At 39.3% G+C, this 22,899-nt stretch overlaps 1 protein-coding gene across 1 annotated transcript; it reads right to left on the bottom strand.

Moving 5' to 3' along the window:
* Window positions 1–4,312: 4,312 nt before the first annotated feature.
* LOC133086909 (ribosomal protein eL22-like) lies at window positions 4,313–4,748 on the bottom strand. Its single transcript, XM_061183663.1, has 2 exons — window positions 4,680–4,748; window positions 4,313–4,579 (listed from the first exon to the last, which is right to left on the bottom strand). The coding sequence occupies exons 1-2, from the start codon at window positions 4,746–4,748 to the stop codon at window positions 4,313–4,315; spliced, it is 336 nt and encodes a 111-aa protein (XP_061039646.1).
* Window positions 4,749–22,899: the final 18,151 nt, after the last annotated feature.

Here is a 22,899-nt window from a genome sequence, read left to right as displayed (position 1 = left end):
AGTGAGAGTTTACCAGTTAAGAGTGAGATGACTACGCCCTGATGCGAAATGGTCTGGTTAGTGCAGCCACCAGAGGCAAGACTGTTCTTCCTTGGAAGACAGAGGAGGAGAAATAAGATGAGAGGAACACATGGAACACTCGCCAGCAGATAGATCCATACGTGTGTGAGCCACCATCATTTTTCCCCTCTCAATCTGGTGGCCATTACTTTTCAACCTAGGACATCTTTAAGACAGAAATAGGGTTCTGCAAATAATTATACTCAAACAACCCATATAAACTGGAGGTCTCCCGGCAAACTAGGACATACTGTGTCACAACTTCTTGGGCTCTGCATCCACGTATCAAGATTTTGCTACTGGTACATGGTAATATTCTCTCCATCCTGTATCCTGTGAAGGAGCATTTTGGTGGCCGAACTAACTTGGACAACCACTCATCTTCCTAAAAGAAATAGGTTTATCTGCTCTGACAAGGGTAGTGTTGGTTATCTTAACACATTAATCAACCCATGAAGATCTGGCGATGGCTATATTAGCAAATAATTTTCAGTTTTATTACTTACCGATTTAAAAAAAAGAAAACAAAGGAGCAGGGAGCTCAGTACACAAAGTACACAAACAGGGTGGGTGCATTCTTCCACGGCAGCAATTCCACCTAGTTATAGAACAGAGAGGTATCAGATAAATGGATATTTCTCCTATGTATTTGTTCTTTGGGGAGCAATCACTGTTAGAAAGGGAATCCGAAGAAGCAGGTAATTAGATGATGTGCAAAATATTCGAGTTATTTTATCAAGTTGATTGATTGCTTCAATGGGCATTTAATAAGCACTTACTAGGTGTCAGGCACTCTGCCAGAACCCACAGAATCAAAATATATATAATATTATAAATATGGTTGAGTCAGGCTTGTAAATCAGCAGTTATAGTTTAGCATGATGACAACAGTAGACACAGAATGCTAGGAGGGTCCTTGGGGTCAGCAGCGGATGAAGGGGATGCAGCATGTACAGCTGATGGGGCTCCAAGAGACCCTAGAACTGACCTTGAAAGGAGCAGAGGTGGTTGATTTGACTGAGGAAGAGGGTCATTTCAGGGGAAAGAGTAGCATGTAGGAAGGAGTAGGAGGCTAGGTGACACTGTTAGGAACCTAACAAGAGGGATTATGAGGAAAGTGCTCCAGGGAAGTAGTAGAAGACAGAAGAGGAGATTTAGAATTTTTTTAAAGGAAAAAAAAAAGGAAAGAAAAGGCTTCTGAGAAAACAAATCTGCAGAGAATGTTAGCACACTTCCTTTTGGCTATGCTTCTAAATTCCTAAGGAAAAATAAGGTGGGACCAGGCTAGGTAGGTAGCCTTAATATGCAGGTAGTATCATTACCCCAGGTTTACAGATATTAAAACTGACAGAGGTGTTTGTTAACTCTGTAGCATATAGATTATTATCCCCACTTTACAGATGAGAGAACTAAGGGGCAGAGAAGTTAATTCAGTCCATTTTCCACTAACAAAAATAACTATTTGTTAAGTATTCAGTAATGCAATAAAAAATATTTTATTTGGTGAGCCTACCATCTGTCTTGACTTTCCTTATCCTAATAATACCTGAATAACTGAAAAATCTCTAGTTCATTTGCAACGTTTAGACACAGAATAAATATACATACCACTCAAGTTCAAAATGTTTCACCCCCCCAACTCAAACATTTTCAGCATCTCCTGCAAAAATATGACCCTGAGTTTTTAATTGTTGACTTGAAGACATAGGATATTTCATATCTGCAGCAATTGAAAGAATGCTATTCATGTTAACCACAAGAGGCTTAAGAGCACAGGCTAACGGCTGCATCCGCATTCTTGGAGGCGGCTGATAGCAAAGAGGCTGTTCTTCTGCTTGGTGGCGGCAGGGGTCCTAGGGCCCTCTCAGGGGGCCTGCAGGCGGGGAGGTGAGTCATGCGGCAGCGCCAGAGCTTCTGGACTCATCCACGACTTCAGGATGAAGGAACTTGGCACCCACAGGGAATGAGATCAGCTGCTTTTAAGGACAATCTGGTTGTCAGGCTCAATGAACACCCACATTAGGCATCACTGGACATGCGAGAAAAAGGACACGTGGTTTCTATGTTGTCTCTGAAATACTGGCTCCACACTATCACTTGGAGACATATTTTCCCAAAGGCCTTCCAAGGAAACGAATAGTGCCTGTTCTCCACAAATCTGCTTCATTTTAGGACACTAGAATTTCCAAATAACATTACCTTCCCTGTGAATGTGAATTTATTCTAAGGCACCATGTTTCATGTGTCCCTCAGACATTAAAATTGTCTCCTTTATAAAAGTCTTATTTTCTTGTTCATATCTTTAGAGAAAAATACTTTCATGGATTATTTTACTGTCTTTAAAGACCTGTAGTTTTTCAGGAATCACCTCTTGGACACAAACCATGTCCTGGGTTCTTTGTTTCATACTATGCAGCTAGTGAATTATCAGGTGATTCATCAAATTGTGAGCCATTCTTCTGCAGGTTTCAAAAAGAAAGAAAAATATAACCTATCAATTTTGTATTTGTATTACATCCAAAAGCTTTGTTTATACAACCCCCCCAAATCTTATTGAACATTATTTTCATTAAATTGATCAAAGCAATTTGAACTGTGCAGACACAGTAAAACTTTAAGGGTCCACAAAGCATGTCACTTATCCACGAAATGAGGTGTGACTTGGATTGAGATCTATCTTTGGAGGTTGATCTTCAAAAACCCAGCATAGGAGACATACATAATTACAAGCTCAGTGACAAACACTTTCTAAGGTTATAATCAAGCTTAATAATTTTAGGAAGTCTATCTTTGCGAAAGAGTCATGAAACTGATCCATTATTAGTATTAGGCTGCCATGAGTGCAAAATGAATAGTTTCATTGTAGGGCAACCTCACAGAAAAGAAATGAAATCCCTTTCTCTCCTTTGCTCCCAAAAGAGAATTTGTATGTGCAGAATCCCTATTCTGTCTTTGGTTACCCTGTTTCCCTTGCCTCTGACCAGCCCCTAAGATGACTCACACCCCACCTTTTGCTCCAGGAGCATTTTTGTCAACATGTACTGAAGATCAGCCCTTGGAAAGCAAACCACTGGTAGTTATGGAAACCTGACTTACATCTGCTTCCTTGCACTGGTTCTCCACTCACTTGGCCTTACACGCCAGCAGGCCTTAGATTGACAATGACAGCTTACACATCCCAAGCCTAATATTCACAACATACAGATTCTTAATCCCACCTGTACTACAAATAGCATTTGGTTGACTCATATTCAGAATCTCTGACTCATTACATAGAGTATTTATATGTCTCATAGTTAAGACACATTTTTTAGCTTACTTCTTATCAATCAAATGACATCTCTTAATGGTCATTTTGAGGATTAAGTTAAATCACATATCTTTACACATAAGGTGAGGGTGAGAAGACCTATTTAATAAAAGGAAATTTCATGGCTTATGACATGCAAGATACATGAGATTATAAAAGACAAATATCTTCATCTGAATTTGTATACTTTAATAGCATCTAATGATTATGTCATTTGTTTTTTTTTGTTTTGTTTTTGTTTTTTGTTTGTTTGTTTGTTTTGAGAATTTAAATATTTTATTATATAAAGTTATACCCAAAATTGTGCTTCATTTTTTCACTATATACTTTAACTCGAGGACATTTGCAAAAGCAGTACACTTCAGAAATCCTGGAAGAAATTCCACTAGCTACAGGCTATTTAAATACTGCTTACAGAAAGTATTAAAAAAAAAAAAAACAGGGGAGTACACATGAACTTATTTACAAAACGGAAGTAGAGTAACAGATGTAGAAAACAAACTTATGGTCACCAGGGGATAAGGGCGGGGGGGATAAATTGGGAGATTGGGACTGACATGTACATACTACTATACATAAAAGAGATAACTAATAAGAACCTGCTATATAGCACAGGGAACTCTACTCAATACTCTGTAATGGCCTATATGGGAAAAGAATCTTAAAAAAAAAAGGAGTGCATGTGTGTAACTGATTCACTTTGCTGTACACCCGAAACTAACACAACATTGTAAATCAACTATACTCCAATAAAAATTTTTTTAAAAAAGTATTAAAGGAAAGCCAGCACTATAAACAGCATACACTTAAATCAAAGAGATGAATGCTTAACAGAGTAATGTTTTTTATTCACTGATAAACTAAAGGTCCCTTTCAAGATGTTTCTCTTGTATACTTCATTTGTTTTATTAGCAAGCAAAGCCCTGAAAGGGATGGCTTCATCTAGTCCTCAGACTCGGATCCATCTTCATCTTGACTAATCTGGAAGTAACGAAGTTCATAAGTCTCCTTGTCAGATGCAACCACACGAAGCCAATCACGAAGATTGTTCTTTTTAAGGTATTTCTTGGTAAGGTATTTCAAATACCTTTTAGAGAACTGTTTCTCAGAAACAACTGTGATTTTATTCTTGAAGCGTTCAATGTGAACGACATTCCCAAGATTTCCAGTTTTTCCATTCACTTTAACCTTCTCCCGTAGAAACTGTTCCTATTTTAAAACAGAAAAAATGCCACACTAGGGAAGAAAACCCTAGATATTCACTAGGGAAGGTACCAAAATTTCCAGAATCAAAAATTCCATCTTCTACTGGATGAGTAAGGTCCAAATTAAACTTCCAGGTTGACTTCTTAGGCTTCCTGTCTTTCTTCAGCGCCATCTTGCACGCCGGCCGAGCGATCCGAGAGCCATTTGTTTTTATAAAGTTTTATTGGAACACAGCTATGTTGGACAGACCCCCCCCCCAATCAACCCTGCCTTTTGGTATTTATACCCATGTGTGATCCCTTTCCCCTTGAGTGTAGGCAGCACCTGTTGCTTCTTCCCAAATATGGCAAAGGTAATGGGGTGTCACTCCCAGGATGATGTTGCATTATGTAAAATTCTGTCATGCTAGCAAACTCACTCTAAAGACATTATCACTCATTGGCTTTGAAGAAGCAAGCTGCCATGTTGTAAGAGGGGCTGTGGAAAGGGCCACATGGCAGGAACTGCAGATAACCTGTAGGAGCTGAGGGCCCCTGACAGCTCCCAAGAAGCTGAGGTCCTTGGCCCTCAGCCCTACAGCCACAAGGAAAAAATTCTCAAACAACCTGAGTAAGCTTAAAAGTGGATTCTTTCCCAGTAAAGTCTCCAGATGAGAACACAGCCCAACTGACATTGTGATTGCAGCCTTGTGAGACCCAGATTCCTGACCCACAGTGATAGTGAGATAATGTGTGTTGATTTACATTTAAAAAATAATATCTTGTGCTTTTAATTAGTTAACTTTTGATTCTTTGTATTTTATTGTCCCAAATATACTGTCAGCTGCTAGAAGACAACGGTTACGCCTTATACTTCTCCTTCTTCCCCTCAGCACTTAATGAAGTGTCTGTTCAGAGGGAGAGATCAGTAAATAGCAGGTGTGTGCTTTACATTCACAATATTTGATTGTAACAATCACTTGGGAAAGCAGATATTACAACCTTCCTTTTGGAGACTCAGCGTGAGGGGGGAAGTGATTGCTTAGAGTCACGTAACTTGTGCGTGCTGAAGCCAGGATCCAAAAGAAGGTCTGTGTGCCTCTACAGGCTGGTACCTCTCAGGACAGACAGACTCCTTGTGCCCCACTAGGAGCTCCCACCCCCCAGTAAGCTGGACCATCAGTCAAAATGAGCCTGGAATACTGGTAAATGTTTAAGAACTCCCAATTTCAAATGCTGAATTTCTTTTATCAATATTCATATCCATTCAATATATTCATTATATATTCAATATATAAATTTTCTTTATCAAGATTATGGATGGAGTTTAGCCCATACCCATGCATCTAGCTTATGAATAGAACTAACTTAAATTTTTTAAGATTATCAATATCATTTCCATTAATTAGTCAAAAGAGCAGTGATGGTGGCTATATTAAAACATCTTAAACTGCTATGTTAAAATGTGAAAAAAAATCCAAAAAGCATTTGCTCTGCATATTAGCATCCCTTAAAATTGCTGTCATAATATAAATGTGTTAGAGGAGATAAATTTGAAAAGGTCATTAAAATGATATTTTATTCATCTTGAGAATCTTGCTGTGCACACTAATTGAAAGATCATATCCATATTCTCAATGTCATATCTATATCTAACAGCTGCAAAAAGATATGGCCATTCATATGCTTAGGTTAAGAATTGTATATGGAGACAGCAGTACTTTTATTCTTCCCCAAAAATGGCAAGCTCCTAATTCCTTCTTTCTCATAGCTTTAACACCCATCCTATCTTGAATCTCCATGTGCACAAACAGAATTTGTCAGAGGAAAACACCATTAGCCATGGTTTGAGATTCCTAGTGCCAAGTCAAAAACTCTGCAACAGTTTTTTCTAAACAACAGATGTGCACGATGCCATCTTTCAGCAATGGTTTGTTCATCATAAACTTATAATTATCTGCAGGTTATCAGATGTCCTCTTGGAGCAGGGCTGCCCTGAAAGCATATGCACTAGCTAATTGCTTCTGAATTCTCTGCTCACTGTTTCCTTTACCCATCTGGAGCATCTTGTGGAAGTACACAAACAAAGCCCCTGGGCTTCCCAGCAAGCCTGTCAACTCATCCTCTAGTCAGAGGTCAAAAACTGGCCACTGAATGTGAATCTGGTTCCCAGATGGTTTTCGTTTAGTGGGTACAGCAATGGAACTTGCTGCACATTATTGCTTTTAAAATCTGGCTACTTATGAAAATCAACTGGGAAGCTTTTAATAAATATTCATGCCTGAGCCCTATACCTAGATAATCTAATTGAATAGGACCTGGGCATCTGAATATTCTTTCAAACTCTCCAGGTGATTTTTATGCCAACCACGGTTGAGAACAACTGCAGTCTATATTTAGGGACTGACAGCATTGTATACAAGGGGCTCTGGAATAAGTAACAGAGTAAACTATGGCCAAATCTCTACCAATGAGGCAGCACCAAGAGGGAAAGATCACAGGGCCAAGTGAAACAAAGTATGATGTTTATCAAGGTGATCTGAAGGATAGAAAACAAGAATTAGATAAGATAGGGGCCCAAATGGTAAGAAAAAAGGCTAGAAGGTAAGGAATCAGGTTGATGGAGGAAGTGCTTCAGGACTGAGGTGTAAGTGATGAGAGTTTGTTAGTGCTCTCCATTTTCGCAGTCCTTGTGTGTGTTCTAGGAAGGGCTGTTGCAGGTTAAAACTGAATACAATTCATGGAAACCATCTGAATCAGAATCAAGGCAACAAATTTGATGCAATGGTTCACTATCAGCGGCAATAAAAACAGAATACCTGTTCCCATCAGGGACCTTGGTCTTCTGAGTAGCTGCCAATGAGACTCATGCATTGGATGCCAGGAGTGGTAATTAATCAGGACAACATGGCAGAGGTGACAAGTGTTTGAATTAGTGGATAATATAGCCTCAGGTACCTAAATGGTGAGTCAGGAAGGCAATCATTCCACTGGAATCACTGTACCCAAATCTAGACCTTAGTAACACCATGAGGTTCTTTCTATGAAGAAGAGATATAAAGTGTCAGATCACAAAAGTATCACTTATGTAATTGTTTGTAGTTTATTCCTTTGCTTTCCTCTTTTCTCTGTGCATCTTTGTAACAAATTTTTTAAAGTGGAAATGTGATTGTCATGTGAACAGCTGTAAAAATGATTAAAAGGTATGGAAAAACAAAAAAAAATGAGAGAAGGGATTGACTGGTTATTATTGCTGGTGATATGTGGTTGTATGAGTTATCTATTGCACCGTTAACAAATTACCCCAAAACTTTGCAACTTAAAATAACATTTATGTCACAAAGTCTCTGGGGAGCAGGGATCCAGGAGCAGCTTAATAAGGTAGTTCTGTCTTAGAGTATCTCAAAAGATTGTACTCAAATGTATTGGCCAGAGCTACAACCATCTGACAGCTTGGCCAGGCTAGAGATTCTGCTTCCAAGCTGACTCATGTGACCACTGGCAGAAGGCCTAAGTGCCTCACCATGTGGGCCTCTCCATAAAGTTGCACACAACATGGCAACTGGCTCCTACTAGAGAAAGACAGAGAGAGACAGACAGACAGACAGAGAAAGAGAAAACAGGACAAAGAACTTTTATAACCTAACCTCAGAAATGACATACCACCACCTCTGCCATATTCTATTTGTCACAGGACAACACTGGTCCAATGTGGGAGAGGTGACACAAGGGTATAAGTACCAGGAAGTAGGTCTCATTGGGGGCCCTCTTGGAGACCGGCTACCACAGTGATTATTGCTGTCATCCATATTGATAATTGATTTGGTCTCTCAAAAACATCCCAATCATACAAATGAAGATGCTGGGATTTCTGGGAGATATAGTGATTTGAATAAGGTCACATTTTTAGTAAGTTGTTCTTAGTTGCTAGAGTTTTCCTGGTCGTGGCGACTTGGAACTAACTGACCATCCATAAATCTTCTTTTATTACTCAGTGGCAGCTCTGCAAAACTTCTAAAGAATGAGACGTGAACTGAAAGGTTTGCTCAATTTGTTTAGACCTGAGCAGCATACCTGGCTTAAGCCCAGGTACTCATAAGAAAATTTCCTTGGGCAATAAGTGATCTGCTTGATTAAATCTTTTGTTCATGTTTAATTTTACTTTATAAGTCAAACCACACTCTTGTCTCCATTGATTCTCAGAATAAGGTCTCCAGGCTTAAAAACTCACTCAGCCGCCTGTCTCAATGAAGTTTACAAATAGTGTTTAATGCTATTCAAGCTCTGAGCAGGCTAATAAATGTATGTGTAGGTCAAAAGAATAATAAATGAAGGAAATTTAGAAGTAGAAATGTATTTAGAAAATTAATGAGAATTGGAGGAAAGCAAGGGCAAAATTTTAAAGGTAGAATATGAAAGAACATATATGTAAGGATGCTATGGACTACATGTTTGTGTCCCCCCAAAATCCTAATGTTGAAATCCTAACCCCTCATTGTGATGGTATTAGGAGGTAGGGCTTTTGAGAGGTAATTAAGTCATGGGGGTGGAGTCCTCATGAATGGGATTAGTGCCTTCATAAAAAGAGACACAAGAGAGCTCCTTCTCTCTCTCTACCCCCAAACCCTCTTTGCCATGTGAAGAAACAATGAAAAGACAACCATCTGCAAGCCAGAAAACAGGCTCTCACCAGACACCAGATCTGCCAGTGCCTTGAACTTGGACTTCCAACTTCCAGAACTGTGAGAAATAAATGTTTGTTCTTTAAGCCACCCAGTCAATGATAGTCTCTCATAACAGCCTGAACTAAGACAAAAAGAAATGATGATGCAACCAGTGCTTCAGATGATACATGCTATAGACCACCTTGCTGGTGTGGAGTCTCAGGTACTCCTGCCTTATGACACATTCTTTCCTAATAATCTTATTTATTCATTTTTTAATTAGGAAAGACATGCACATAGCATACAAATTTTTAAATGCTACTGCCATTTTATTACCTTTTGTGGGAATTTTTGTGCATCCTCCATCCAGCTATTTTACGCAAATATAAGCAAATACATATTCTGTATCAGTCTCTAATTTTTTCTTCTCTTTCTACAAACAGGAACATACTATGCACACTATTCTGCACCTTGATTTTTCTATTAATAATATTTCTTGGAGATCTTTCTATGTCAGTACCCAAAGAGCTTCCTTGTTCTTTTTTAACAGCTTAATAATATTCCATTTGTGTTGTCTAAAATCTCTTGTCTGAAAGAATTGCCCTATATATGTGCCATTTCACACAGGGGTGAGTATATGCCTAGGGTAATTTTTTTAGAAGTAGAATTGATGAGTCAACATATGTGTGCATTTATAATTTTGATAGATTCTGCCAAATTGCTTCCTTAGAGGTGTTAACCATTTATATTTCCCCCAGCACTGTATAAAAGTGCCTGGTCATCAAAAAAAAAAAAAAAAAAAAAAGTGCCTGGTCATCCACAGCCTTGCCAACACAGTGTAGACCCACACTTGGGTCTGATTAGCAAAAAATGGTATCTGAATTTATTTCAATTTGTATTTCTTTTATTATGAGTGAGTTTGAGCATCTTTTCATATGTTTAGAAGCCATTTTAATTTCACTTCCATGAAGTTTCAATTCATATATTTTACAATTTTTAAACTAAAGATTTGGTCTTTTTCTTGATGATTTGCAGGAGCTTTTTATATACTAAAGAAATTAGTCCTTTGCCTGAGAAATGAGCTTCAAGCATTTTCCCTATTTTATTTGTTCTCTGACTTTACCTACAGTGTTTTCTATTTTTTTTCCTTCTTTTTATCCATGCAGAATATTTTTATTTTTATGTAGTCACATCTATCAATCTTTTTTTAATGGCTTCTGAGTTTGTGTCACACAACTTTATGTGTGTGTGTCATACCATTTATTAACCAATTACCTCTCCTACAACTACATAGACTCAGAGAAGCAAATCTTTAAGTCAAAACTACAAAAAGCAAACTGTTGCTCAAAACCCAAGATGCTCTTAGAAAAAAATAATAAAGTGAAAGAAATTTTAAAGAACCCAAAACAGTTTTAAATAAGCAACAGTAGTTTTTCTTGTTTTGTCTGTTGGTGATCCATGGGTGCCTTCTCTAATTCCATATTTTAGCTGGATTACTTGCGAGGTCAAAAAAGAAAGAGAGAGGGGGAGAAAAGGAAAAAATAAGCAAGCAAGAAGGCAAGCAATCATACCTTCCACTCTGAAGGTGTGGTGTGAACAAATGAATCAGGCAGATTTGGGGAAGGAGAGAGTGCCAGGATATATGGCAAAGGCTCTCCTCACCTAGGCAACAGTTGGTAGGCAGCATCTGTGGCAGTGGCTAAAAGCCGTTCCAGGGCTTGGCTGGGACAGTATCTGCTGAATAACTAGGCCAGTCCTAGAGCCAAGATCCACAGCTCAGCTGCCGTTGTTGCTGCTGAAGAAGGCTCAAAACTCATTTTTTGCTGAGTCAAATCTCTCTTTGGGGATTTAGAAAACAAATGAGGCTCTGAAAAGTGGAAATTCTTCTGGATCATTCTTTGGGAAACAATGCAGTGAGTCTTTTTGTTATTTATTTTGTTCTTATATAATAAATTCAGTCAAAGGTACAGACCCCAACTTCCTGATAGATCTAGGACGAACTCACCCTGGAAGAAATTTCCCTAGTTTTAGGCAAAAACAATGGGACTAGAGAAATGAACCACTGAGAAAAAGAATAGTATGGAGAGGAAGAAAATACATAAAGCTATATGTTTCAATATGAAAGACAGATGCACACAATTTTCCATGCCAGCTAGTCTGCTGTGTATAAATAGGAGGAGGTCAAGGTAAACTACCAAGAAAATGACTCATCTGGGCAAGAATAAGGAAAGAGATCAAGTGTTCCTGAGTTATTAGTAACTTGAAATTACACCCTAATGCAGAGCGGCTTCAAAGCTGCATTCTCTAAGCTTTGACCTCCGGTGAATGCATGACCCAGCCATGACTTTAGGTAACCAGAGCCAGGATACTCCAGGGAATGTTTAATATGTACAGTCCACATACATTTTTTTCAAACTTTTTTAAGATGTAGAAAGAAAAATAAAAATAACCTTTAGCATTCCATAAAGTGCGTTAACTAAACTGTGCGTATTTGGAAAAAGTAATTCTACTCTCTGTCACCTCATCACTGCCTCAGCAAATATTTGTTGAGTTTCTACTATGTGTGAATCACCTTAACAGGCTGTCAGTGGGAATGCAAAGAGGTATGAGGGATGGTTCACCTCTTCTAGATATTTATAGCGTATAAAGGTATATATAAGACATGAGGAAGAAGGAGAAGGAGGAGAAGGAGAAGAAGAAGAGAGAAGAAAAAGAAGAAGGGGAGGGGGAGGGAGAGGAGGAGGAGGGGAAGAAGAAGAAGAAAGAGGAGGAGGAGGAGGAGGAGGAGGAAGAGGAACAATATGGGATCTCAAAGTTCTAGCACTTACCACCTAGAGATGATACAACCACATTTAAATGAAACACAAGTCAACCTTCATGGAACTCAAGGTCAAAGTTAAATCAAGGCACACTGTACAGGCACCAACAGAGACTCTAGATCAAACTTGCTCGTAGGCACATAATTAGCATTTGTTTACAATGCATCCCACTTAAGAAAAGCCCACTATTTTCTTCTCCTAGTCTTTAATTCTTAATGTCATGAATACCGTGAATCATGATGATTTCACAACCTAAAAAAATTGGTTTGGATTTTAATATATGTTTCCAAGGGTGTCTCTTTTCTGAATATGTCTCTTGTGGCTAGACATGAACTGGCATTACAGGGTTCCTGCTTACTTATAGCAAGTATTGCCTCAGGCTTTTATTCCTCCGTGGATTCTGTTTTCTTATGGCTTTGGATGCCTCATGCCTTCTATTTATTGCTGTTTTCCTAAGCTTCTCTTGGTTTCCCCGCCGCTCTACTATCTGCTGACTTCCCCTCATAACAAACTTCTCAAGGATCGGCTCAGCCATTTACTTTACAGTATAGAAGAGATATATTAGGGCATGTTAGGAGCCACTGGCCAAAATATACATTGTTGCCTTTGTATCAGGTGCTTCCATGGCTAAATCATCTAATCACCTATGATCAGGGCGATGAACTCACGTGGCAAGAATCTCAGCATATGTGGAAGAAGCCACCAGAGGCAGTTTTCTGAAACAGAGCTATGAGCATGACAGATATTTATAGATCACAGAGTCCTTCTTGGTATTTTTGCGAAGAAACAATTGACTATTTAACCAAGAGGCCCCATGTGCTCTAAATTTAATTATAGACCTCTTTTCTGTGTAATATCACGTACTTGGAATAAAGTGTTATTTTCAACTGAATTGTTGAATGATAGCATTAAAAGGGAATCATAAAGTTCGATCCATCCACTTTTATTAGACGAGTTACCGGACACTTAGAAGTACTAAGTGAACTTACTTAGTTCGCATCTGGGAGTAAAACTAGAATCTTTGGATCCCCTTTATCAAGTCCTTTCCACTGCCCAGTCTTTATTTACTGTGCATCATCTCAAGTTAATTTACCAAAGTGCAGTGTAGCTTTCTATAGATATTTTTATATTAAGCTTTTCTAACTTTTTTCTAGTGTTAATCAATCATCAACCAATTACAACACCAACAATTTTAGTACTGATAAAAATTTAACCTGAACACAAGCAAAATAATTTCTCATGGCCAAGAATAGAAATAATAAGTGGTTGAGAACTTTTCAGTTTGCCATGAACCATAAACAGACCTCAAGAGACAGGAGCCTGGACTCATTTATTCCTCTGATTATGGAACCACCTTAGTTGGCTGTGGTGATTTGAGTGAACTTTTACTCTGGGGACATCAGAGAGAAGCCATCATAAGCAAATTATGACAAATACCTCTAGAGCATGGGCAGTGAGGAAGAAAGTGGAATAATCCTGAAAGCACTTACTACAAACATGTGGAGAAAAATGTACACTATAAATCGTTATTGGTTAATGCATGTGATTACATATACAGTTAGATCTCTAAATTGAAACCAGCCTCTTTGCAGTTTGACGGAAGCAGATAACACTTCCTGAAAAGTAAAGTAAGATTCAGAGCTTTAAAAGATGGGAGGCTAAGACAAAATACTTTTATTGAATTAAAAAAGAAAATTTTAACTTTAATTTTTGAATTCAATAAAAACAAGACTTTTAACTTCTTTGAAATGAATATCATTTTTGTGAGCCTTGAAGCTGGCCTTCTTCATACCTGGCATCTGGCAACGCCTGGACTGGGAAAAGTAGCAACTATTCTGTAGACAGGCTGGTTTCTACATATTGCTGCAAGCTAGTAAAAGCCTCTTAAATTGGTAAAAATATCAACTTGCTGTGGAGATGAATTTAGTTTGGAAAATTCTCCTTTAGTCTTAGGAATGATACTAAACCATCGAAAGCTGCTTCTAATTTATATTTAATCTCTAGGATTAAATGCATGCATTTACCATCAGGAGGATTTAGCTAATTCCTCCATCTGTCCTTTACCCATTACCCAGCATCACGGCCTCTTTAGAAGCACGTGGACTTCAGAAATCCAGACTCTATTTCAACCACCAATAAAGTGGCTCTGAACTTAGTAGGAGCTCAAAACTGTTCCTGGAATAGATGAGGCATGGAGAGAAATGTAATGGGTTTGTTTCTTTGAATGTCTCCTGTGGTAGCTTTCCAGATCAAACAATAGACCTTAAAGCTTTTGTTCTGAAAAATTTATTCCAGAGTTTCTTATCCTCAGCATGGCTGACATTTCAGTCCAAATAATTCTCTGCTGAAGGGAGTTTTGCCTTGTGCATGATAGAATGTTTAGCAACATACATGGCCTCTGATCACTAGATGACAGTAGTCCCCACCGCACCAAAGGTATGGCAGCCAAAAACAAACGTCTGCTGGGGGAGCAACGTTGCCTCCGTTTGAGAACCACTGGTCTAAATAGCTTGAATGACAGGCGTACCCAGGAATCAGGAGACGGGAACAATACTCCTAATCGTAGTGAGAGCATTTTTACCCGTGGAATTATGAACTCTTTCTCTGGTTAGTTGAGTCAATCAATTAGAAATGAGACCAAGTTTACAGGTTTTCTTAAAATAGCCCCAGCACTATGCTAAACACATCAGAATTTTTTCAACAACTTTCTATAGCCAGTTTGCAGATGAAGAAGTAAAAGTTTGGAAATAAAGTCTACCAAAGATTATATGGCTATCAATTGATTCAACCCAATGCTTCTTGACTAAAGTACATGCTCTTGATCACTTTATTATCCTTTAATATCCAGTTAGATAGACTCTGTTACAGTCCTGGACTCCCCTTAAACCTAGATGCAATTCACTGATCGTAACAGACCTGGTTAAGGATATGCGTGACTCAGTGACAATGCATTCCCATTACAGGAAAAAACATTTTGAGGGCTATGATTTACTGAAGGTGAGTCATTAGAGACATAACTATAGAGAGAGAACAATATCTGTAGTTTACAGGGACATGGAATACATTTCTACAATTATTCCATTTGGGATTACACGCCAGGTGATGGAGCCTATCAAAAAAAATAACATTGGGACAGAATGGAAGGATAACAGTGGAACTTTCTCCAGGAAAAGGTGAAATTGAATCCGCAGGAAAAAGAGTTCTGTCGCTTTCATGTTTGACACTCAGACACTGTGCTAAAGAAAACATTTCTGGCATATTTTTAGCCTTATTATGGAAAATGGACCCCGCTGGGTCACATGGACCAGCTTCCAATCCAATAAGAGTCAGAAATGCAAAAGAAAAATACCCTGGGAAAGTTTTCTCCTGCTCATACATAGCAGAGAATATAGTGCATTCCTTATCCAGCCTATAATTCAGATGAAAGGCGTGTTCCTCTCCAATTTGCCATCCGGTGGCATGGTTCACATTCCATCCTGGCTGCTCCAGCCCGACTTGTCTAATGCCAACACATTTTTTAAGGAAAGAAAGAAAAAGAAAAAAAAAAAGTAAAGCACACATTTTACTCTGAAGTGTTTCATAGGATGAGCTATTTCAGCTTCAACTATTTTTAACTCCGTTAAAAGAAAACATTTTTGAGTTGACCATTTCTTACAGGAACTAAAGTATAAGGCTGCCTGTCTTTAGAGTCTCCCTGTCCTGTTCGCTTAAGGTACTGCCTGTTTCGTTGAGGCCATTGCCTGTGATGGGTTGGCCTAAAAAGGTTTGGATAGTGTGGTATGTGTCCAGAAGGTCAGATGTTTTCCTCAGCCTCTTGGGGTATCAAAACTTGGCCAAGAAACCTTTGAGAAGAAGGCTGGTTTTTTTCACCAACTCTGATACTTTTGAATTCCACCCAGACTGGAAAATGGCATGAGAACAGCCTTTTTTCATAGATGTTCCCCCTTCCTACCTCTTCTTAAACCCTTAAAGCCCGGCAGTCAAATACTAATAATGCATATCTAGATGGAGATTTCAGTTTTGACCTACATAGATAAACACACATATATTTTTTCTGAAAGGTATATGAATTTATATAAGTATATATATACAATTATATAATTACATTAATTTCTACATAGATTAAATTCTGGAATTTATACCCATACATATATTTATATGCATGTATAAACTTCTGAGTTCTGTTTTCTTTCAATCTTCTAGAAAGATCATCAGTGGACTTTCACTCAGGGCAACATTTTTAAACAGAAATTGCTTCACTCATAGACTAACATTATTTGAAATATAATTAGAGTATAATGATTTGTATTACAGTGCTCTGCAGTCAAAGAACACACTCAGAGAACATTCTGTGTCTCAAGAAATCACCTTTTGGAGGGCTTAGAAACTTACGGGTCTGGTCAAATTAAATCATTTCCACAGTAGCCACATTCCATCACCCAATGAGAATTCACCTCTAATGAACCATTGCATGGTTACCAATTTTCCCAACTGAAAAGTTAAGACCTAAGTTTGAAAGGCTGAACTCTCCCAGAAGGTGTGAGAAAAGTAGATGAATCTGCTCCATGTGTGTTAATACCATGCTTACTAATTGCAGGCTCAGTAATTACATCTTCCAGACGTGTCCCATCTTGTACCTAAACTTAATGCCTGGGGCCTTTTTAGCAAACAAGCCCTTTTTGGGGGGAGGGAAGTCCAACAGACGACTGGGTTTCCCAGCACTCCAGGGCCCTGCTAGTCATTTGGCTACAGTTTTGCATCTCTTAAAAGTTCTCTCCTGCCTGGATCACCCCATTCCAGCTCACCCTCGAATGAGTCACGAGGCTGCTGCTCACACCCAGCGTCTAATACTCTGGAAGCCTGTGGTTCTGTGGTCCTGCTTGGGGACCACTAGACTTAACGGTGCCATGAGTAGCTAAGAGTCCCCAAACGCCAACCTCCCAAAGACGAATTCAGCGGCTGTTCATTCATCAGTGTTGTTACTTCTAAACGGTACCTCTTTATAATTCTGGTCTGTGAGATATAAAACAGCAAGAGAGGAAGAAGGGTTTGTTTCATATCAAAATATGTTTTGTAAATGCAAGATATTCTTCCCCAAATGACCACATCCTGTTACAGGTAAGGGTAGCTTTTTTAACAAGCTAATTATATGAGAAACAGAACGTTTAAAATACGAGAAAGCTACACATTCCTTTGAGTAATTAGTGTAATAGAACAAAGTTATTTGTCATGACAGTCATTAAGTATGAGCTGCTGCTTAAGAAAAGAAATTCTACCTTGCCTAATGGTTAACATTAGCTAAGGGTTAGCACTGGGACAGGAGAGGAGCTCAGAGTAACAAAATAAGCAATAAGCAACAGAGAGACTTGCTCTAAAATCCAGTAAATTTCTTCTGCACACGGTATGCACTACAGCTCCTGCTGGCCACAAACCACTGGAAGAAAATTCCTTTTTGTTTAGGCTCATTGCTTCTAAAGTATGCAAAGCTGTTAACTTACAACAGGAGAACAATGGATGTTCTCCCTGGCTCATGGAGATAAGATTCGAATTCAAAAAGATCCCTATTAATATGAATGGTATCTGTGCTGGACTAATTCCAGCAACAGCAAATTGCCTTTTTGCAACTGGATTTGGCTGGCCTGTCTGACAAGTCTTACCTTCAACCCCTTTGGAGTGTTCCGCCACCCAACCACAGTGAAATTACAATGGCTCCAGGAATGAGCTGAAAGATGATCAAAGACAGGACCTCCTAGTGTTTCAGAGAACAGACCATCCCCAAAGTGTTCCATCAGAGGCCAGACCACCCTCTTGGCAGGAACGTCAGAGAGGACACCAGAACAATTGATGGTGGTTGTATGAGGTTAAACTTGAAGATCTCTTCGAACCTTGCAAGGCTATGAAATGGCCTTGTTCCAAATAATTTTTCAACATTAGGAGAAAATTATGGCCTCTGAATTAACTAAAAAGAGAATTCCAAAATGGTGTTTGGCTCAGCTGGATGTTACAGAAAAATAAAGGGTGGGGTCTGTCTTAAAGTGTCATGTGACCAAATAATAATCAGAGTACTAGTGATGGTAGTTGTAGTAGTAGTAATAATAATAATAATAATAATAATAATAGAGAATCCAAAATTATTCCTCTCTTTTTCATGTGACTCTGTGAAATTCATTTTTCTGTAGAGCAACGTACCCAATTATTTTTTAGTTAAGCTAATCTCAGAGTTAATTCTCATTATTTTTGAGAAAAAAAATTAACTAGACTGGAGGAGTTGATGGAACTTGGAGATGTTCTGGCACAAGCTGGGTTTTGGAGAAGGAAATCTGGAGCAAACAAACAGTAGATAATCCAAACAGAAATAATTAAGACATGACTTTCCTCAGTAGAAAATGCCATTGACTTTGGTTCTGATGCTGGGGGCACACAAGGCAAACTTTTTCAAACTGTATACCACTGTCCTGGGAATATTATCTTTTTGAAGAAAAAAGGCATTGGAGAGTTAGCAGAATGAATAAATGGAAATACGATAGGAACAATCTCTAGAAAGTGACCGCTGCCAAAATAAAAGGACATGGAGGGGCTTCAAGATGGTGGAAGAGTAAGATGTGGAGATCACCTTCCTCCCCACAAATACATCAGAAATACATCTACACATGGAACGACTCCTACAGAACACCTACTGAACGCTGGCAGAAGACCTCAGACATCCCAAAAGGCAAGAAACTCCCTACATACCTGGGTAGGGCAAACGAAAAATGAAAAAACAGAGACAAAAGAATAAGGACAGGACCTGCACCAGTGGGAGGGAGCCGTGAAGGAGGAAAGGTTTCCACACACTAGAAACCCCTTCACGGACGGAGACTGCGGGTGGCGGAGCGGGGGAGCTTCGGAGCCACAGAGGAGAGCGCAGCAACAGGGGTGCAGAGGGCAAAGCGGAGAGATTCCCGCACAGAGGATCAGTGCCAACCAGCACTCACCAGCCCGAGAGGCTTGTCTGCTCACCCGCCGGGGCGGGCGGGGTCTGGGAGCTGAGGCTCGGGCTTCGGAGGTCGGATCGCAGGGAGAGGACTGGGGTTGGCGGCGTGAACACAGACTGAAGGGGGCAGGTGCACCACAGCTAGCCGGGAGGGAGCCCGGGAAAAAATCTGAACCTGCCTAAGAGGCAAGAGACCATTGTTTTGGGGTGTGTGAGGAGAGGGGATTCAGAGCGCAACCTAAATGAGCTCCAGAGATGGGCGCGAGCCGCGGCTATCAGCGCGGACCCCAGAGACTGGCATGAGATGCTAAGGCTGCTGCTGCTGCCACCAAGAAGCCTGTGTGCAAGCACAGGTCACTATCCCCACCTCCCCTCCCGGGAGCCTGTGCAGCCCGCCACTGCCAGGGTCCCGTGATCCAGGAACAACTTCCCCAGGAGAACGCACGGCGCGCCTCAGGCTGGTGCATCGTCACGCCGGCCTCTGCCGCCACAGGCTTGCCCCGCATCCGTACCCCTCCCTCCCCCTGGCCTGAGTGAGCCAGAGCCCCCGAATCAGCTGCTCCTTTAACCCCGTCCTGTGTGAGCGAAGAACAGATGCCCTCAGGTGACCTACACGCAGAGGTGGGGCCAAATCCAAAGCTGAACCCTGGGAGCTGTGCGAACAAAGAAGAGAAAGGGAAATCTCTCCCAGCAGCCTCAGGAGCAGCGGATTAAATCTCCACCATCAACTTGATGTACCCTGCATCTGTGGAATACCTGAATAGACAACGAATCAACCCAAATTGACGAGGTGGACTTTGGGAGCAATGATATATATATTTTTTCGCCTTTTTCTCTTTTTGTGAGTGTGTATGTGTATGCTTCTGTGTGTGATTTTGTCTGTATAGCTTTGCTTTTACCATTTGTCCTAGGGTTCTGTCTGTCCATTATTGATTTTCTTTTTGTTTTTTTAAGTACAGTTTTTAGCACTTGTTATCATTGGTGGATTTGTTTTTTGGTTTGGTTGCTCTCTTCTTTCTTTTTTTTATTATTTAAAAAAATTTTTTTAATAATAATTTTTATTTTAATAACTTTTTAATTTAATTTAATTTAACTTTATTTTATTTTATCTTCTTTCTTTCTTTCTTTCTTTCTTTCTGTCTTTCTTTCTTCCTTTCTTTCTTCCTTTTTATTCTCCCTTTTATTCTGAGCCATGTGGATGACAGGCTCTTGGGGCTCCAGCCAGACGTCAGGGCTGTGCCTCTGAGGTGGGAGAGCGAAGTTCAGGACACTGGTCCACAAGAGACCTCCCAGCTCCACGTAATATAAAAAGGCAAAAATCTCCCAGAGATCTCCATCTCAACACCAAGACCCAGCTCCACTCAATGACCAGCAAGCTACAGTGTGCACACCCTATGCCAACCAACTAGCAAGACAGGAACACAACCACATCCATTGGCAGAGAGGCTGCCTAAAATCATAATAAGGCCACAGACACCCCAAAACACACCACCTGACGTGGATCTGCCCACCAGAAAGACAAACTCCAGCCTCATCCACCAGAACACAGGCACTACTCCCCTCCACCAGGAAGCCCACACAACACACTGAACCAACCTTGGCCACTTGGGAGAGACACCAAAAACAACGGGAACTATGAAACTACAGCCTGCGAAAAGGAGAACCCAAACACAGTAAGTGAAGCAAAATGAGAAGACAGAGAAACACACAGCACATGAAGGAGCAAGGTAAAAACCCACCAGACCAAACAAATGATGAGGAAATAGGCAGTCTACCTGAAAAAGCATTCAGAATAATTATAGTAAAGATGATCCAAAATCTTGGAAATGGAATGGAGAAAATACAAGAAACGTTTACCAAGGACCTACAAGAACTAAACAGCAAACAAACAGTGATGAACAACACAATAAATGAAATTTAAAATTCTCTAGAAGAGATCAATAGCAGAATAACTGAGGCAGAAGAACAGATAAGTGACCTGGAAGATAAAATAGTGGAAATAACTACTGCAGAGCAGAATAAAGAAAAAAGCATGAAAAGAATTGAGGACAGGCTCAGAGACTTCTGGGACAACATGAAACGCACCAACATTCGAATTATAGGGGTCCTAGAAGAAGAATAGAAAAAGAAAGGGACTGAGAAAATATTTGAAGAGATTATAGTTGAAAACTTCCCTAATATGAGACAGGAAATAGTTATTCAAGTCCAGGAAGCACAGAGAGTCCCATACAGGATAAATCCAAGGAGAAACACACCAAGACACATATTAATCAAACTATCAAAAATTAAATACAAAGAAAAAATATTAAAAGCAGCAAGGGAAAAACAACAAATAACACACAAGGGAATCCCCACAAGGTTAACAGCTGATCTTTCAGCAGAAACTCTGCAAGCCAGAAGGGAGTGGCAGGACATATTTAAAGTGATGAAGGAGAAAAACCTACAACTGAGATTACTCTACCCAGCAAGGATCTCATTCAGATTTGACGGAGAAATTAAAACCTTTACAGACAAGCAAAAGCTAAGAGACTTCAGCACAACCAAACCAGCTTTACAACAAATGCTAAAGGAACTTCTCTAGGCAGGAAACATGAGAGAAGGAAAAGACCTACAATAACAAACCCAAAACAATTAAGAAAATGGTAATAGGAACATTCATATCGATAATTACCTTAAATGTAAATGGATTAAATGCTCCAACCAAAAGACATAGACTGGCTGAATGGATACAAAAACAAGACCCGTATATATGCTGTCTACAAGAGACTCACTTCAAACTTAGGGTCACATACAGACTGAAAGTGAGGGGATGGAAAAAGATATTCCATGCAAATGGAAATCAAAAGAAAGCTGGAGTAACAATTCTCATATCAGACAAAAATAGACTTTAAAACAAAGACTATTACAAGAGACAAAGAGGACACTACATAATGATCAAGGGATCAATCCAAGAAAAAGATATAACAAGTGTAAATATTTATGCACCCAACATAGGAGCACATCAATATATAAGGCAAATACTAACAGCCATAAAAGGGGAAATCGACAGTAACACAATCATAGTAGGGGACTTTAACACCCCACTTTCACCAATGGACAGATCATCCAAAATGAAAATAAGTAAGGAAACACAAGGTTTAAATGATACATTAAAAAAGATGGACTTAATTGATAGTCATAGGACATTCATTCCAAAAACAACAGAATACACTTTCTTCTCAAGTGCTCATAGAAGATTCTCCAGGATACATCAAAACTTGGGTCACAAATCAAGCCTTGGTAAATTTAAGAAAATTGAAATCATATCAAGTATCTTTTCCGACCACAACGCTATGAGACTAGATATCAATTACAGGAAGAAATCTGTAAAAAATACAAACACATGGAGGGTAAACAATACACTACTTAATAACCAGGAGATCACTGAAGAAATCAAAGAGGAAATCAAAAATTACCTAGAAACAAATGACAATGAAAACACGACGACACAAAACCTATGGGATGCAGCAAAAGAAGTTCTAAGTGGGAAGTTTATAGCAATACAATCCTACCTTAAGAAACAAGAAACATCTCAAATAAACAACCTAACCTTACACCTAAAGCAATTAGAGAAAGAAGAAAAAAAAAAAAAAAAACCCAATGTTAGCAGAAGGAAAGAATTCATAAAGATCAGATCAGAAATAAATGAAAAAGAAATGAAGGAAACGATAGCAAAGATCAATAAAACTAAAAGCTGGTTCTTTGAGAAGATAAACAAAATTGATAAACTGTTAGCCAGACTCATCAAGAAAAAAAGGGAGAAGACTCAAATCAATAGAATTAGAAATTAAAAAGGAGAAGTAACAACTGACACTGCAGGAATACAAAGGATCATGAGAGATTACTACAA

The sequence above is a fragment of the Eubalaena glacialis genome, chromosome 3 (genome assembly GCF_028564815.1).
Source record: "Eubalaena glacialis isolate mEubGla1 chromosome 3, mEubGla1.1.hap2.+ XY, whole genome shotgun sequence".
Lineage (NCBI taxonomy): Eukaryota > Metazoa > Chordata > Mammalia > Artiodactyla > Balaenidae > Eubalaena > Eubalaena glacialis.
The sequence above is the reverse complement of the archived record's forward strand: the minus strand, read 5'-3'. Positions and strand labels throughout refer to the sequence as shown.